General features: G+C 51.6%; 1 protein-coding gene across 2 annotated transcripts in view; it reads left to right on the top strand.

Annotated features, from left to right (window-relative positions):
• The first annotated feature begins 887 nt into the window (after window positions 1–887).
• The window catches only part of EIF4E3 (eukaryotic translation initiation factor 4E family member 3), a 54,984-nt gene continuing 38,291 nt past the window's right edge, over window positions 888–17,580 (top strand). The window contains exon 1 of one of the 2 annotated variants that reach the window (XM_089305437.1): window positions 888–1,132. In XM_089305437.1, the coding sequence (XP_089161563.1) occupies window positions 969–1,132 (164 nt within the window). In that variant the 5' untranslated portion in view covers window positions 888–968. The remainder of the gene's footprint in view (window positions 1,133–17,580) is intronic. The other variant, XM_051852216.3, reaches the window with a different exon arrangement.

A 17,580-nucleotide genomic window follows, 5' to 3' on the forward strand; every position in this document is an offset into this window, starting at 1 on the left:
ACGCAGAACATGTAATGAGATGCAACTCCACATCCTTCGCTGTGCAAGGCCAGAGAGGACGCCGGGTTCGTGCCAAAGATGTGCATAAGCCGCAGGCTTCACTTTTCTATTGTAGGAGAGTGCCAGAGACCTGAGGACCGGCTGTGCTGGGAGGTGCCCAGTCACCCCTGGCTCAGCAATCTCGCTGGCATGAGGACTTCCCTGGTGTGCAGAGCTGCGGGAAACACAGGGCCCGCCTTCCTCCCGCTCCTGGCCGTGCTTGGGGCAGGCCTAGAGAACCCCGGCGGGCCTTGGGAACCGTGCTTTGCGCCGGGCTGGAGCCCCTCTCTGCGGGCACGCGGTGACGCCGCCGAGGGTGCGGTGGGGTCGTCCGCCTCCGCTGCAGCTGGAAGCATGCCGCCGGCGTAAGGAAGGCAAAGCTGCCCTTCCCCTGGTCTTCTCCGGTCCGGGCCCTCGGTCCTGCACTCTCGGGCCCCGGAGTCTCTTGATCCATCTCTGTCGCATCCAACTGTGCCTCCATCTGCCCTGCCATCCCTGCGGCCCTGCTTCCCGCCTCCAGCCATCTGCCAGCTCTCCCATCCGTCCTCAGCCTCTCCACCGCGCCTTCCCTCGCACCGCGGGAGCCCGGGACGCCATCCTCTGGGCCCCGCGCCGCTCCATCTGTGCGCAGCCCGCCTGCCACCCCCTTCGTCTCCCGCCTGGCTGCTCGGCCAGCCCCTGGCCCGTCCTCCGGCCCTCTCACGCCACGGCCCGCACCGTCTCACCAGCCCCGTCCCCACCGCGGCCGGCCGGCCTGCCTTTGTGCGGTGGCCGCGGCCAGCCGGGCCGTGCCCCTGACGGCCCCGCGGAGCGGCTCCCAGGCCCGGGGCGGGGCGCGCGCGGGGCGGGGCGGGCGGGGCCGGGGTGACTCAGCCGCCGCCGGCCCCGCGGTCCGTGCGTCCGCCGGCCTCGCAGGCGGGGCGGAGAAAATGGCGCTGCCCCCAGCCGCCGCGCCCCCCACCGGGACCCGGGAGCCGCCGGGGCCCCGCGTCGCCGCCGCCGAGCCGCCGCTGGGCCTGCAGGAGCTGTCGGCGCTGCGGCCCGAGCCGGGCGGGGTCCCGCTGCACTCGCCCTGGACTTTCTGGCTCGACAGGTGAGGGGGCGCGGGACCCGCCGCTTCCGTCCTGGCTGCGGCCCCGGCGCGCGTCCGCCCGGCCTGCGCCGCCGCTTTGTCCCCGGTGCGGCCCGGGGCCCAGTGCGCTCGGCCCCACCCGGCCCGGCCCGGCCCCTGCGCCCCGCGCCCCGCAAGCCGCGAGCCACGGCGACCCCGCTTGGCAATGGCGCAGACCCCGGCCCCGCGCGCGTCCGTATCCGGCCGCGCGCCCTCGGGGGCCGGCGCGGAGCGGGGTCGGGAACCACGGCTTGGGCCGCGCCGCGCGCCTCGTCGCAGGGCCGGGAGAGCAGAGCGCAGCTGCCCCGAAAGTTTCGGCCGCACTTTCCCCGGGGCTCGCTCGGCACCACGGAGCCGGCGCGCGTGCGCCCGGGCTGAGCTGTGCGAGAAGGGGCGGCCGGGGTCGTCGGGTCCCCGCGTGGGCAGCGGCTGTCCGGGTTATCCTCGGGGCTCTTGGGGAGCCCAGGACAGGACCTTGGCCATGGCAGCCCCCGGAGAAGTTGGCAGCCCCTGGGGACGTGCAGTGGTGGCGTCAGCGGTGCACGGCACCGCTTCTCGCTCGTCCGCCGGGCAGGTGTTCCGGAGTGCACACCTGCCGTGCGCTGGGAATCCGACAGTGACAGCTCGCCCTGTCAGTCAAGGGGACAGTGACAGCTCTGCAGCGACCTCCTTGTCTAAGGTTCTGAAACAGAAACCTCCCCCCCCCCCCAACCCCCTTCATTCTGATTGCTCCTGCCCAGAGTCCCTTCTCCCCTTGGCGCTTCGTTTAACCGCAGCCTGTTATATATGAGTTTATCTTCAATCTGTCTGCACGGCGCCTCAGCCGCTGCCTTCCGTTAAAGATCAAAGGGCCTTTTCTTTTTTCTTTCTTTCTTTTTTCTTTTTTTTTTTTTTTCTTGTCCTGAATACTTGCTCAGTGACAGTGCCTAGAATTGAGCCCGACGGGTAATAGGAACGTGCAGATTTCTGACGGGGTGAATGCAAGCTTCCCTCTTAGTATTTGTGCTGCCGTGGGTGCCTGTTGCTGACGCTTCCAAGCTGTTTCCAGAACTTAGAGAAATTGTGATGAAACTGGCTAGGAGGAAATGTACGCGATAGTTATCTGAGACTCACTGAGCAGACACAAAGCTTGGTTTTTAAAAGGCGTTGCCTGAACTGCGTGCAAGATTTCTAGAAAGTCCTAATCATCTGCTTCAAGGAAGACAAACTCCTCCCTTTTTCCCTTGTTGGGATTAGCGCTCGCCCATAAATGAGGACGCTTGGAGCCATTGCCTCTGCTGGGGAGCCCAAGAAGTTGGGGGCGGAGGAGAAGGAGGCAGCCTGGCTTCTCAGCGTTTTCACTTTCGGTACGGGATGCTGAGAGCGCCTTTAAGTTTCGTAACCACCGTGGTTTTGGCAAACTTCAGCAGAATGGAATCGTGGGTGTTTGTTTTCAAAGGTGTGCGGTAGCTCTGCTGTTGTTACCTGGTACCTGTTTTCAGGGTGTTCGCTTGGCCCTGTGGTCACAGCTGTGGAGACTGCTGGCTGATGGGAACCCTCAGCGGTTTCTCCTCAAGCAGTTGGGTCTACAGCTACAGTCGGTTTTAGGAAGGGCCCAAGATGTCGTGCTGGGTAACACCAGCTTCTCAAGATTGCCTTGTACCTTTCAGGACTATGTAACTTCAGTGAAGATGCAAATTGTGTCTTTCGTACTATTGGTCCACAGTTTTCTTTGTAAGTCAGTAATCAGATAAACTGTTATTGCCACAGTGTTGTTGCCACAGTGTCCACATCTTTGACAGAAATGGCAGTAAGAATTTAGAAATAATGAGTTTCAACATTTTCCATATGCATTCATTTTGATCAGTTGTCCCCATTGTTTTTATCGAACTTTGGAATCCATCACGTGTCTGTATGTTGCCCCCCTCTCCCTTGGGGTATGCATATTCTAGAACTTCATGTGGTAACCTTTTCTCCCCAAAGAACATTCTAGAGAGGAACAAGGTTTCTCAGACGAGCCCTGCAAGGCAGCCTTGGCTGCAGCTTGGCCCGTACGTGTCACGAATGACATACATGTGTCTTGAGTGCCCCAGCGTGCAGTCTTCTGCTAATTAAAGCTACCCTTAGCATCTCCCTGCTCTCTCTCCGGCCCACCTTCAGCCTCCAGGATGGTGATGGGCACGTGACCTTGGCCCGCCCAGCCTCACTTTCATTGTTTGTAAACTGGAGGTAGTCATAGCCAGCTGAGTTTCCCTGGGCTGTTCTGCATTCCGTGAGAGCCATGGAGGCAAAACACCCGGCAGGTGTGCAAAATTTGGAGGGCTTAATAAAGGCTAGCTGTTAGCACTGCTGTTAGCCCGCTCCCCAGCGACTGGCCTTGCACAGCACCCACGTACCTCCACAGCAGGCTCTGGGAGAAGCTGTCTGACTTCAGTGTTAGGAAGTCACACACACATACACACACACGCACACAGTCAACTCCTGTAAATCCTTGTGTGGTTAAAAGAAATTAGGCTCTGCAGCTAAGAATTTAAGCAGCTGGGATGAGTAGTTTGGGGTTGGGAATATGGAATGAATAGTTTTCCTTCTGTTTTCTGGACTTCTGAAGTCCTGCCCTGTTGGCTTTTTTTTTTTTTCCCTCAAGATTTGTTTATTTAATATTTTTTTATTTGGGAGGTAGATTTACAGACAGTTAGAGGGAGAGACAGAGTGAAAGGTCTTCCATCCATTGGTTCACTCCCCAATGGCCACAATGGATGGAGCTGTGCTGATCTGAAGCCAGGAGCTTCTTCCAGGTCTCCCATGTGGGTGCAGGGGCCCAAGGACTTGGGCCGTCTTCTTCTGCTTTCCCAGGCCACAGCAGAGAGCTGGATTGGGAGAGGAGCAGCCGGGACTAGAACCAGCACCCACATGGGATGCTGGCGCCTCAGGCGGAGGATTAACCCACTGCACCACAGCACTGGCCCCGTTTATTTATTTATTTGAAAGGCAGATCAATGGAGAGAGGTAGAGACAGAGAAAGAGAGAAATCTTCCATCCGCTGTTTCATTCCTCAAATGGCCTACAACAGCCGGGGCTAGGCCAGGCTGAAACTGGGAGCCTGGACCTTCATCCGGGCCTCCCACATGGGTGGCAGGGGCCCAAGCATGTGGGCCGTCTTCTGCTGCTTCCCAGGCACATTTGCGGGGGGCTGGATGGGAAGTAGAGCAGCCAGGCTGTGAATCTGTGGAGCACCAGCCCCTCCTGTGCTGTCTTGATGCTTGGCAGGCGCCCTCGGCTGTGTGTCTCTGCTTCGTTTGCTTCTTGTGGCACGGCTCCTTCTCTCTGAGCTTTGTCCCAGGCTGCCTCCCTCATCTGCCTACACGAGGGAGTTCATCCAGGCACCAGGCTTATGCCATCCAAGGGCAGCTGACACCCAAAACTTCTACTTGCAGAGCCAGCTCCCCGTCCTGTCTGCATGCAGAGGATGGCTAATATATGAGGGTACTTTGGGAAATTTGTGGGAAAATGGAATTTAAAGATAAGTTCCTTGTGATGCAGAAAAATTTCAGAATCCTTATACACCATAATATACCTTTCCCGTGACCTTTTTGCAGTACCCTGGTATTGTACATCCAAACTCAACGTGTGCCAAGCCACCTGCTCAGCTGCCATCCCACACATGCCGCCTTCTGTCTAATCTCAGATAAGAGCAGTTGACAACAGACTAATCCTTCCAGTTGCTCAGTGCAGATGCCGCAGATCCATCTATAAGCACCCCCAACCTGCCCAGAGCAGAAGCCGGAGGGCTGGGGCAGCCCGAGGCTGCAGGCTTCCTTGCTGCTGCCGGGCCCCCCCTTCTCTCTCTGCCACTCTTCTGCCCATGCCCTCCAGCTCATTGGTCCCTTGCTCCTTCTCCATCAGCCCATGCCCAGGCCTTTGCTCCCACCTGCCTGGTGTGCCCGTCCCTCCGTTACCTGCATGGTCACTCTTTCCTGTCCTTCAAGTCCTTGCTCGTGTGTCATGTTCTCGGCAGATGGTCCCTGTCCACCAATGTTAAATGGCACACACTGCCTGGGCCCCAACCTTGTTTTACTTTCCCCTTCAGTCCTTACAGTTTGCTGTCATCTCTCACCAGAAGGTAAGCTTCGTGGGTTCTGTGGGCTCCTAGGGCACAGCCTGGCCCAAGTTGGCCAGCCCCAGATGCCGACAGTGGTGTTGAATTCTACCTAGAGTGGTCCATCTCACTTCTGGGCTCACTGTCCTCTGCTCACTTGGAAATCTCAGTGTTGAGCCCTTGACTTTCCCCCCGAGTTCGGGACGCACTGCTGAGAGCCGGGGTGTCCACAGGCAGCCCTGGTTATTCAGGAGCTGAGCTGGTTTCTCTCCACTCTTCATTTTCTGCTTATCATATGTCAGTTAACAATCCCACCTTACTACCAGTTTCTCAGAACTGGAATTTCTATTCTGTCCTTGGATCTCTTTCTCTTCCCAAGCACTCTGCTCCATCCCATTCTGTACTTCGTACTTTGATAACTCTTGGAAAACAGGGTCTGAGTCTACACTTCCCCCTCCTCCCCACTTTCTGCACCCAGACCCCCTGCAGGTCCTGGTTGCACTCTCCCTGCCTAACTGTGCACCTGTTCAGCCAGGTTCTTCTCTTCCGCAAACACTGCGAGCTGCGCCGGCAAGCTGAGCATCCTAAACATGCCCTGATCTTGGCACGCCCAGCTCCCTAGCCCGCTCCTCTGCCTCCACCGTGGGTTTTCACCACCCGGGGGTTTCTGTGCTGTGGGGTTGTGTGGTCCAGGCAGGGAGGTCTGGATCTTTCACCAAAGCAACTCTGAATGGTAGTAGTGGTGGTGGCTCACTTGGCTTTTTGAAATGGGGCTGTTCGCATTTAAAGAAGGGATTCTGGGATGGGTACTTGGGGCTAGCGGGTAAGACAACTGCTTCATGTTGGAGTACCTGGGTTTGATTCCCAGCTCCAACTCCTGATTCCAGCTTGCTGCCAATGCAGACCCTGGGAAGCAGCAGGTGATGGCTCAAGTACTTGGATCCCTGCCACCCACATGGGAGACCTGGATTGAGTTCCTGGCTCCCAGCTTTGGGCTGGCCCTGTCCTTGGCTGTTATGGGCAGCACTCTCCCTGTCTCCCAAGTAAGTAAATATCTTTTAAAACATTATTTAAATTAGTAAAAAATAAGTAAATAATAACTTTTACTGCTTTCAAGGAAACCCATAGGCTTACAGGTTATGATACAAATGGCTGTAGTTGTATTGCTGTTTTTAACAAGAAACCCACTTCCTTTGTGCGTCCCCCTCCTCAACGCCAAGATACCACTCAATCTGTTCATTCTTTCCAGTAGCATCTGACTGCTGGCCCTTTTCTTGGCTCGACCCTGGACTTGCCAGCTTGTGAGATTTGTCTCCTGATGTTCCCTCTGCTTGGGCTGCCTCCTCCCCTCTGTCTGCAGAAAACCTGCCCTGCATCCTTCAAGGCCCTCCTAAAATACCCTGTGCTCTGTACCTGTCCCCGAGCAGCCTCTGCTGCCAGTGCGAGCCGGCTCGCCCCCTCTGTATCTGCACCGAGGCTGGTGTTTATGTTCAGACCATCAATTCCTCTCCTGTCTCTGCCTCTCTCTGTGAGACTCTCGACTGCCTCCCATCCTCAGGAAGTGCCTGTGGCTGTGCCTGGCACCCAGGAGGTGCTTCGTGAGTATCTGTGAACCTGTCATCATAAACGTGAAGCATCGTGTACACATCCCCCCAGCCCTACCCTCCCATGCCCCCAGCATAGTGTCTCGCTGCCCCTTCTTCTCACAGCACAGTCCCACATCCCAGCCATGCTTGTTTAAACCACAGGGCTCCCGACCCTACCCCAGACCTCTGGTAAAAAAAAAAAAAAAAAAGGCAAGCCTAGGCAACAAAATGTGCAGGTCACTGCCTCCCTGTTTATTTTTTATTTATTTATTTTTCAATTATTTTATTTGAAAGGCAGAGTTACAGAGAGGTAGCGGCAAAGAGAGAGAGAGAGAGAGGGAGAGAGGTCTTCTATCTGCTGGTTCACTCCCCAGATGGCCGCAATGGCCAGAGCTGCACCAATCTGAAGCTTTTTCTGGGTCTCCCACATGGGTGCAGGGTCCCAAGGACTTGGGCCATCCTCTGCTGCTTTCTCAGGCCATAGCAGAGAGCTGGCTCAGAAGCAGAGCAGCCAGGACTTGAACTAGCACCCATATGGGATGCCGGTGCTGCAGGTAGCGGGTTTACTGGCTACACCACAGTGCTGGCCCTGTCTCCCTGTTTATTGATCTTTTACTTGCAGAGCTGTAGGTCATGAGGAAGCGGGGGATACTGCAGCTTGGGCCTTGCTGTCTGGGAGGGACAGCTCATGTGCCACCTGCTTCAGTCTACGTGTTGAGTTCTGCAGGGACCCACCTTCCAAAGGGCAGAGCTTCCAAATGCATTGCAATGGTGTGCTGCCTAGTGACAGATCTGCTAAAGGAGGGCTCAGGCTCAACAGAGGAGACTCTACCATCATCCCTGTTCATAGGACAACGTGGGCAGAAGAGGGCCACGGCAGGAAGGGACTGTGCTGGCATCGCCTCTTTCCCTGTGTTTCCCCCACACTTGCCCTTCCAAACCCACAGACCCTAAATGGCCCAGGGTTCACTTTCTGTAAGGGACAAGAGGCCTGTGGGTAGATGTGGCAGGGAAGGACCCTGGCCTGGGGGACTCATGGCTTTTCTGGCTGGGGGCTCAGGGGTCGCTTCTTGCAGAGTGATCCCAGGGCCGTAAACATCCTCACTCCAAAAAGTTGCTAGTCCTTAGCTGGTACTAACTGCTCAAAAAAATTTCTCCCCTGCTTTTAATATTACAGTTGCCATTTCCTTATTTCGAGACGGAAGGCAGCTGGCAAGATGTGCAGGGTGGCGCCGTGACAGTTCAGACGCAGGCCTTGTTTAGATCTGTCGTGAACTCTGCCACTGTGACACTTCTCTTCCACCCAGTGGCCACACACTGAAGGGTCCGTTCTACATGGAGATGCAAACAGCCCCAGTGACTACCGTAAAGGAGCCACATGGGTAGCTTAGCGGTGATAACAGAGGGAAGCAGGGAGAAATCAAAATCGAATAAACAAAGATGCAGAACCAAGACATTTGTATCGTGCAGACAATTTCAGCAGATGCATTATTAACCATAATAGGACTAGGATCATTTTTGTATGTGACTCTTTCTCAGACAGGAAGCTGATGTAGCCGCAAGCCACAGATCTATCCAAGAGTGATTAAAATGAAATTATCTTTAATGGAGTGAGTGATATGTGAGGAGCGTATTTAATCATGTAACCGGGCCTGTGCAGATCATCCCTGGGACAGCTGAGCCTGATGCTGATGGAAATGCCACAGGAACACTGGCTTTTAAGAGTCCTCATCCTGGCCTCAGAGACTTTCCCCTTAAGCTTGGCCTCTCCTGGCTGAACCGAAGTCCTCTCCCATAGATGGTGGAATCAGCATTCATTTTTCCAATCATATGTAAGGAACATGCTTGGGTACTGGGCACATGGGACCAGCAGCTGGACATCCCATACCGTATCAAGTGTCAAGTGTATTTTTCTGCTGCAACCTGTTCACATGAACTGCAGTGTAGTCCTGTGTGTTAAGCCCTGAACTGAGTGCCAGCTAGAGTTATCCACCAGAGTCCTCATGCTGTCTACATGGGATGTATCAACAACTTTTGCAGATGAGGAAACCGAGTCCTGGAGAAGTGACTTGCTGGAAGTCCCGCGATGATGCAGAACGCAAGCAGGATTTGAATCTGGGGCTGAGTGACCCCGGGCACTGGCAATTCCAACCCAGCTGGATGCTGCTCCCCTCTGAATGAGAGCACCGGGTGGGGCATAAGCAAAAATGTGAGAGCTGGACAGGACTCAAGAGGGCCAGCGTCTGGTCTCCTGGAAACTAGATGCTGGTTTCGTGGGAGAAGATTAAGCCTAAGACCTCCTCCTTTAAAACTTAGAAAGGGGCCGGCACTATGGCATAGTGGGTAAAACCACCACCTGCAGTGCTGGCATCCCATATGAGTGCCGGTTCGAGTCCCTGCTGCTCCACTTCCAATCCAGATCCCTGCTAATGCACCTGGGAAAGGCGCTTGGGTCCCTGCACCCACGTGGGAGACCCAGAAGAAACTCCTGGCTCCTGGCTTCAGTTGGCCCAGCTGTGGCCATTGTGGCCAGCTGGGTAATGAACCAGCAGATGGAAAACCCCTCTTTCTCTCTGCTTCTGCCTCTCTAACTCCGCCTTTCAAATAAGTAAATCTTTTTTTTAAAAAGTATTAAGTTCCTTAAAAAAAAGTTACATAGAAAAAGAAAGCTTTTGCCTGCAAAGCCCTATTTAAGCCCCCATACAGACTCATCCTTCACATTGAACCATAACCCCGTCTTGGTCACGTGATGACAAATGCATCAGTGAGAATAATGACTTTTACATTTTTCTTGGGATGCTGTTGCTCATTAGATTTTACTTGCAGACCTGTTGGCTTCTTATGATAACTTAATTTAGTATCCTTATCTGTTTATTTATGGGAAAGACAGAGTTCCCACCTGCTGATTCACTTCCCAAATGCCTGAAATGGCTAGGGCTGGGCCAGGCCAAATCCAGGAGCCATGAACTACATCCAGATCCCCAGCATGAGTGGCAGGAACCCAAGTACTTGAGCCATCACCCACTGCCTCCCAGGGTCCACATGAGCAGACAGCTGGAATTGGGAGCAGAGCCAGGACTGAACCCCAGAGCTCTGGTGTGGGCTGTGAGCATCCCAGCTGGCATCTTACCCCCTAGCCAAGCACCCTTTCCTGGTGACCTGACTTCCGTGACATAGGCCAGCACCTCTCAAGCTGTCTTGTGTGTCTGAATCACGTGGGGTGTAGCAGGTGTCTGGTGGGGCCTGGAGTCTGCACCTCTAACAAGCTCCCAGGCTGGGGTGCCCATCCATGGATCACACTTTCAATGACAAGGATGCAGCAGAGTTTGGGGGAACCTCTTCAGCGTCTTTGCTTTGTAAGAAGCATCTCCAGATACCCAGACAGCTCATGAGTGGAGTAATGGCCCCCTAAGGGCTACTCAGGAAATGGTTAAGATCATTTCCCTGGGTATTTACGAAGGCCATGTCCCCAAGAACATTGTCAGTGACTTTAGACCATAGCAGGTGGTCAGAGAATTGCGAACTGCAGGAGAATTGGGGCCGTGCTGGGTGCAGAGCCTGTCTGCGGTGCCACACAGAGTGTTGTTCATGCATTTGGCTGTGTTTGGTTTAGGCTAGAGACCAGGAGCAAGGTTGGCTGGCAGCCCTCAGTTCAAGTCCCAGCTTGGCTTCTGACCACCACTGTTTTTTCCTCCCAGAACCCTTTTATTTAAGGAATCCAATCTTTATGCATTTCCTAAGCACAACTTTGGGAACATAGTGACTCTTCCCACCATATCCACCCTCCCACGCTTCTTCCTCTTCCCTCTCCTATTCTCATTCCTGTTTTTTACTCAGATCTATTTTCATTTAACTTCATACACATATGATTAATCTAGACTGAGAGATCAACAGATAGTATGAAAAAAAAAAAACTGTTCCTCAGGACAAGGGCTGTTCAAAGTCATCACATCTCAGAGTGTCAGTTTCACTTCTATAGATTACCTTTTAGGTGCTCTATTAGTTATCAAAGATCAAGGAGAACATATGGTATTTGCCCTTTTGAGACTGGGTTATTTTACTAACTGATGTTTTCCAGTTTCATCTATTTTGTTGCAAACAACAGGATTTAATTTTTTTCACTGCTGTGTAGTATTCCATGGTGTACATATCCCATAATTTCTTTATCTAGTCTTCAGCTGACACACATTTGGGTTGATTCCATGTCTTAGCTATTGTGAATTGAGCTGCTCACACGCTGTTTCTTTAAACAAGTTGCCCTAGTACTTACTCTCAGAAGTAGTTTGCTTCTGTGCCAGGTGGGGCTGCGCTCTGATCTCCCACAAGGTGTTTGAATGAGGAGGGAATGAGATCATGCAAGTACATCCCGCGTGATGGGCAGTCCTCAGTTGTAGGTGGCTCAAGCTTCAACGCTTTCATGCATTTCAGACTTAAATTAAAGGCTTTATGAAGATTCCCGGGAACCTGCTTGAGTGATTAAATAAATATCATTTTAGATTTTTGCACGTAAATGGTGCTTAGGTGCCTGGAAACCATCTTCATAGAGCAGCTGGTCCACGCTTATCCACATCCTGCCCTTTCCTAACTCTCCAAAGAAAAGGAGTTTTCCCCAGTCCTAGTTTGTTCTGAAGTTGGAGATGCACAGGAGTGATATAAAGCTGGAGTTGGGAGTTCTGGTCTTAGGTAACATAAACCACTCCCCTCGCATCTTTACGTTAATCGTACATGTGTCAGACTTGTAAGAGTCTCCTCCCACTCCCACTTCTGTCCTGACCACCACCGTTTGTGGATTTTGCCACGTCCTAATCAAAACGGCCTAGGTCCAGAGAGGTGCTGTCAGTGGGCTTTGTTCCCCCTGCAGGTGGGTGCAGGAGGTTCTCAGCTCTGTGGGAAACTTCTTACTGCCCATTCCACAGATTAGGAAATAATCTTGGTGTCTCTCAGTCCTAATGGCTTCCCTGTCTACATCCTGTCTCAACGAGGATGATATCAGCATCAATTGCTTGTTAAATGCTGTTGGATGTACTGTAGAAATACTTTATATAGCATTGGCAGCATGTAGGCTAAGCAGCAAAGCGATGAGTAGAGACCATGTCTCCAGAGAGGATGGTGAGGGCTTGTCACACAGCTAGGAGGTGGCAGAGCTGGGACCTGAGCTGAGGTCTCTTGCTGTCCTCCTCTGCCATCCTGCCACAGCCCATCCCAGTCTTTGTTGTTTCCTTAGCTTTCTCCCTTGACCAGTGCTCCAAAATGCTGACCTGGGCATGTGCTATACACATCTGAAGTATCATAATTGCCAGGGAGTCCAGTGGCACCTGACCCTTTCCTGCATCTCTTGTTTCTGTGGCCTCCAACAGTGTGGCCAGATTGCATCGGTGCAGGAGCAGTGGGTAGACCCCAGGAGGGAGCCGGTGGGCTAGGAAGGATTGAGAAGGGGATTCACTGTAGGATGAGCTAAAATGTGTTCACCCACCGCTGACAGTGACGCCTCCAGTCCCCTTGGGAGGCAGCGCAGTCCAAGGGGAAAGTTGCGGGCATCAGAGCTAGACAAACCAGGAGCAGAACCCGGACCTGCTACTTAGAAATGAGCCTCTGAGCCTTGGTTCCCCAGTATAAAGTAGGGATCATGACAGCTGTCTTGCAGGACTGGTGTAATAATTTCAGCAAATGCAGCTGAAGTCCTGTAATAGGAGCTCAGTAACATTGTGACATTACAAGCATCAGATAGAGGGAGACTCCTAGAAGGACGGTTCCAGTTCCTTAACAGATGCATCCATCACGGGGCATTTATTGTTCCATCGTCGTATCTCAGCTCTAGCTGTGTTCTGTGAGAGTGGCTCTGCGTTCAGAGAAGTTGAAAGCAGGTCCTCATTCCTTGGTTCTCTGGAGTTGCACAGCTCCGGCCGTGTCTTCGCGTAGGAATGGTTGGAATAAGCGACCATTGGTATCTAGGTGGGACTGAGTCTGGACCAGCTCCATAGCAAACCCCCTAGTCATTCAAGTCCCATATGTAACAGTGTACTGTTTACATACAACCTCCAGTATATGTTAAGTCACCTCTTATAATGCCTAATACTATTTAAGTGATCATTAAACTGTATTTGTCAGGGATAGAGACAAGACGAAAAAAAACTAAGAATTGGTACAGATGCAATTTTTTCTCCCAAATATTTCCCATCCAAGTCACTTGAGTCATCTGAGTTCACAGGTATGAAACCCAAGGAGTGGGAGGCGGGCTGTGTATTCCCCTCTTGGCTTTTCTTTTCCGTCTCGTCCCTCCCACATGAGTAGGAAGGATCTGACCATTGTTTCACCGCCTTCAGGAGCCTGAGAGTTCCTAGAGCAGGGATGTTGGTTCCGGAACAGGAGTACCATGGGGACCAAGGCCCTGTCTGGAGAGATCCCCAGCAGCTAGAATCTGCTGTGTGTCTCCGGTCTTGGAGACCACTGTCAGTGTCCGCCGCAGGGTTTCCGGGCCAGCATGCTTCTGGCATTTTGTCCTAGGTCATCCCTGTGGCGGGGCTGTCTTGGGTACTGGGGGACGTCCAGCAGCCCCCTCAGCCTCTATGTGCCAGAAGAAGCCCCTCCACTAGGACAACCAACAGGGTCTCCAGATGTGGCCAGATGTTCTCTGGGGGGGACACATCGCCTCCAGATGAGCGCCTTTGGTCTGCAGAGAGCGAGCTCAGGTAGGATTCTGTTGGGAAATTAAGGTGTGCAGCATGAATGAACTAGAATGACTTCGTTTAAAGATAAGAGACTTCCTATATACACTTATCTTCAAGATAAGATGCAGACTGCGTGCCACCGGTACAAGTGTCTCTTTCACTGAGCTGCCTCACAAGCCGTTACCTGCCAGCTGCTGCAGCTGACTGTTGGAGTGACAGGGAGCAGAGGAGAGGCCGCCAGCTGCCGAGGGCGCAGTCTGCCCAGGCACAGCCTGCAGCACTATAAGAAACACAACAAACAGTAGACGACTGCTTCTGGCTGCACCTGTCATCAGTGAGTCCAGTACAGCCTGAGCCGATCACAGGCAGACCAGAGAACAATCTCAGCTCGCTCGCCCTGCTCACCTTGATTCTATGCACATGGCCCACTTTTGCTTGTGAAAGAAGTCTGAGGTTCAGCCCTGGGATTTTGGTGAATCAGTGCATTCCAGTGACTGTCAGAATCAGATCTGGCTCCCTGAAGAGCGCCTTGTCTTCCCGCCCTCGGCCAGCCAGCCAACCATTAGCTATTGTGGTCGCTCTGACAACGTTGTTTTGTTTGCTTTGAAACCTGAGTGTCCATGAAACTGGCCAGCAGTTAATGGAACTTCCGGAAGCAGGAAGGAACCTTCAGAGCAGGGAGTCTCGCCTCCTGCAGGAAGAAGTTAGGAAACTGAGCTTCTAGGGAACTTGCGCCTCCTCCCAAGCCGTGGTCCGTCAGTGCCCTGAGGTCTTGATCCATCAAGGAGAGGTGTCTTTGCGCATGACACTCCCTGCCCTGCTCCAATGGAAAGACTCTCTCCGTATGAGCCACTTCAAAGAGGTTGTGGGAAAATGGAATTAAAGGATAAGTTTATTTGGGGTGCAGAGATGTCTTGAGATGTCTGCATAGTTTTTTCATAATACACGTTTACCAGAAGCTTTTCAGAGACTCCTTGTATTGTTTTCTCTAAGCAAATCATAGGGTTATAATGTTGCAAATACAGATGAGATTCAGGGGTGAGATTTGGTCTGGCAGTCGGGGCAGCAGGGGCAGCAGGGGCAGCGGTCGGTGCCCATGTCCCATGTTGGAGTACCCGCCTTTGGTTCCCAGCTCCAGCTCAGGACTGCAGCTTCCTGCTGGCGTAGACTCTGGGAAGCAGCAATATGGGTCCAAGAAATTAGGTTCCTGCCACCCCTCGGAGAGGCCTGGCTTGGGTTTTCAGCCCCTGCCCAAGTGGGGGAGTCAACCATGGATGGGGGCTCCTTGTTTTTGTCTTTCTCTCTTTTTTTTTTTTTTTGCCTTTCTAATACATTTTTTAAAACTTTCAAAAAATGTTTTGTTTACTGGAGAGGTTACAGACAGAGGTTTACTTGAGAGGTTACAGACAGAGGAAGACAGAGAAAGGTCTTCCATCCACTGGTTCACTCCCCAGTTGGCTGCAATAGCCGGAGCTGGCCCAATCTGAAGTCAGGAGTCAGGAGCTTCTTTCAGGTCTTCCATGTGGGTACAGGCGCCCAAGCTCTTGGGCCATCTTCTACTGCTTTCCCAGGCCATAGCAGAGAGCTGGATCAGAAGTGGAGCAGCCGAGACTAGAACCGGCGCCACAAGTGGGATGCTGGTGCCACAAGTGGAGGCTTAGCATACTATGCCATGGTGCCAGCCCCTCTAATACATTTTTTTTTTAAGAAAACAATTTTTAAATGAGACTCAGCATGAGAATATGCCAGGAGTCAGCTGGGAAAGCCCATTTAACAGTGTAAGCGTGTAAGAGCAGGAGGTGGCAGATGGGTCATGTGTTGCTGGAACACGTATCTGTGGCTGTGGGTGCATTACTGAACCTTGGTGAGCCCAAATTCCTCAGCAAAGCAGTGTAGGTAATATTGACAGTTGCATGGTAAGGGTGCAGGAATGCAATGGAGGCCAAGTGCTCATCGCAGTAGCAAGAGCTTAGTACATCTGTGGTGTCTTCAGGAAGTCCATGCAACATGTGTGTGGGTTTCAAGTATTTGTTTGCACCAACATAGACATATTTTAATGCAGTTTCCCGCGAACATTTTGTAGCACCCTTCTACATATCTGCTGCTGGCATTGTTGTCTTACACTAGGAATCACTGCCTCATTGTTTCATTCTTTTTTTTTTTTTTTTAAGATTTATTTATTTGAAAGTCAGAGTTACACAGAGAGAGGAGAGGCAGAAAGAGAGAGAGAGAGGTCTTCCGTCCGATGGTTCATTCCCCCATTGGCCGCAACGGCCGGAGCTGTGCCAATCCGAAGCCAGGAGCCAGGAGCTTCTTCTGGGTCTCCCATGCGGGGGCAGGGGCCCAACAACTTGGGCCATTTTTTACTGCTTTCCCAGGCCATAGCAGAGAGCTGGATCGGAAATGGAACAGCCAGGTCTTGAACTGGCGCCCATATGGGGTACCAGCGCTTCAGGCCAGGGTGTTAACTTGCTGCGCCACAGTGCCGGCCCCTCGTTGTTTCATTCTAGAGATTTCTTCCTTGGCCTCTGGACACTCAGTTTCTTGGAAAACCTTGAACAGTGAAGGGAAGGGAACCTGAATGACATACGTGATTGTCTCCTCTTCGGGAATGCAAGCAAAAGACCAAAAGTGGGGGGCAGAGGCTTTTAAGAGAGGCACGTCAAGCACTGTTCTTCAGTGACTTTTTTTCTGGGTTTAATGGTATTATCTTCACATTGTGGTTGCTTAAATTGGCATGATGCTATACGAATGAGAATTTAAATTACCTCATTCTTTTTTTCTTTCTTTCTTTCTATTTATTTATTGATTGATTGATTGATTTTTATCCCCCCCCCACAAGAAACCTTTTATTTAAGGAATACAGACTTCCTGCATTTCATAAGTACAACTTTAGGAATATAGTGATTCTTCCTACCATATCTGCCCTGCCACCCACTCTCCCACTACTCCTCCTCCCTCTTCCATTCCCAGTCCCATTCTCCACTAAGATCCATTTTCAATTAATTTTATACACATAAGACCAACTCTCTACTAAGTAAACAGTTTAATAATTTGCACAGTAAAAAAAAAAAACAATTAAACAAAATAAAGCAAAAAAGAACCTGTTCTTCAATAGTTGAGACAAGGGCTGTTCAAACTCATTGCATCTTGAAGTTAATTTCACTTCCTTTTTTTTTTTTTTTTTTTTTTTTTAGAAACTTAATAAACTTTGGTGAAGCACCCAAGAATGATATATCTTTTGGGAGCACTTAGACATAATTATAATACAACTCTTTGAGGACAGAGATCCTACATGGGAAGTTAGTGCACAATGACTTTTATTGTTAGTTTAATAGTTAACACTCTTATGTATGACATCGGTGATCACCCAAGGCTCTTGATATGAGCTGCCTAGGCTATGGAAGCCTTTTAAATCCAGAAACTCCTTCAGTATTTAGACAAGGCCATAAGCAAAGTGGAAGTTCTCTCCTCCCTTCAGAGAAAATTACATTCTTCTTTGATGACCACTTATTTCCATTGGGGTCTCACTCACAGAGGTCCTTCATGTAGGACATTTTTTTTTTTGCCTCAGTATCTTGGCTTTCCTTGCCTGAAATGCTCTCATGGGCTTTTCAGCCAGACCAGAATGCCTTAAGGGCTGATCCTGAGGTCAGAGTGCAATTTAAAGCAGTTGTCATTCTAGGAGTCACATGTGTGGATTTCTTCCCATGTTGGATATTCACTCCTTTTAATTGTATCTATTATTATTACCAGATAATTAATCCTATCCATAAGATCACTTTAACACTTAAGATGAAATTGCCTCATTCTTAACCATCCTTAATTGAAGCACAACTTAAAAGTTAGTAAAGGGTAGGGCTGGCGCTGTGGCACAGCAGGTTAATGCCCTGGCCTAAAGCACTGGCATCCCATATGGGTGCCAGTTTGAGACCTGGCTGCTCCACTTCCAATCCAGCTCTCTGTTTTGGCCTGGGAAAGCAGTGGATGATGGCTCAAGTCCTTGGGCCCCTGCACCCATGTGGGAGACCCGGAAGAAGCTCCTGCCTCCTGGCTTCAGATTGGCACAGCTCTGACCATTGCAGTCAATTGGGGAGTGAA

The sequence above is a fragment of the Oryctolagus cuniculus genome, chromosome 10 (assembly GCF_051225735.1).
Source record: "Oryctolagus cuniculus isolate XC-2025 breed Fujian yellow rabbit chromosome 10, ASM5122573v1, whole genome shotgun sequence".
Taxonomy (NCBI): Eukaryota; Metazoa; Chordata; class Mammalia; order Lagomorpha; family Leporidae; genus Oryctolagus; species Oryctolagus cuniculus.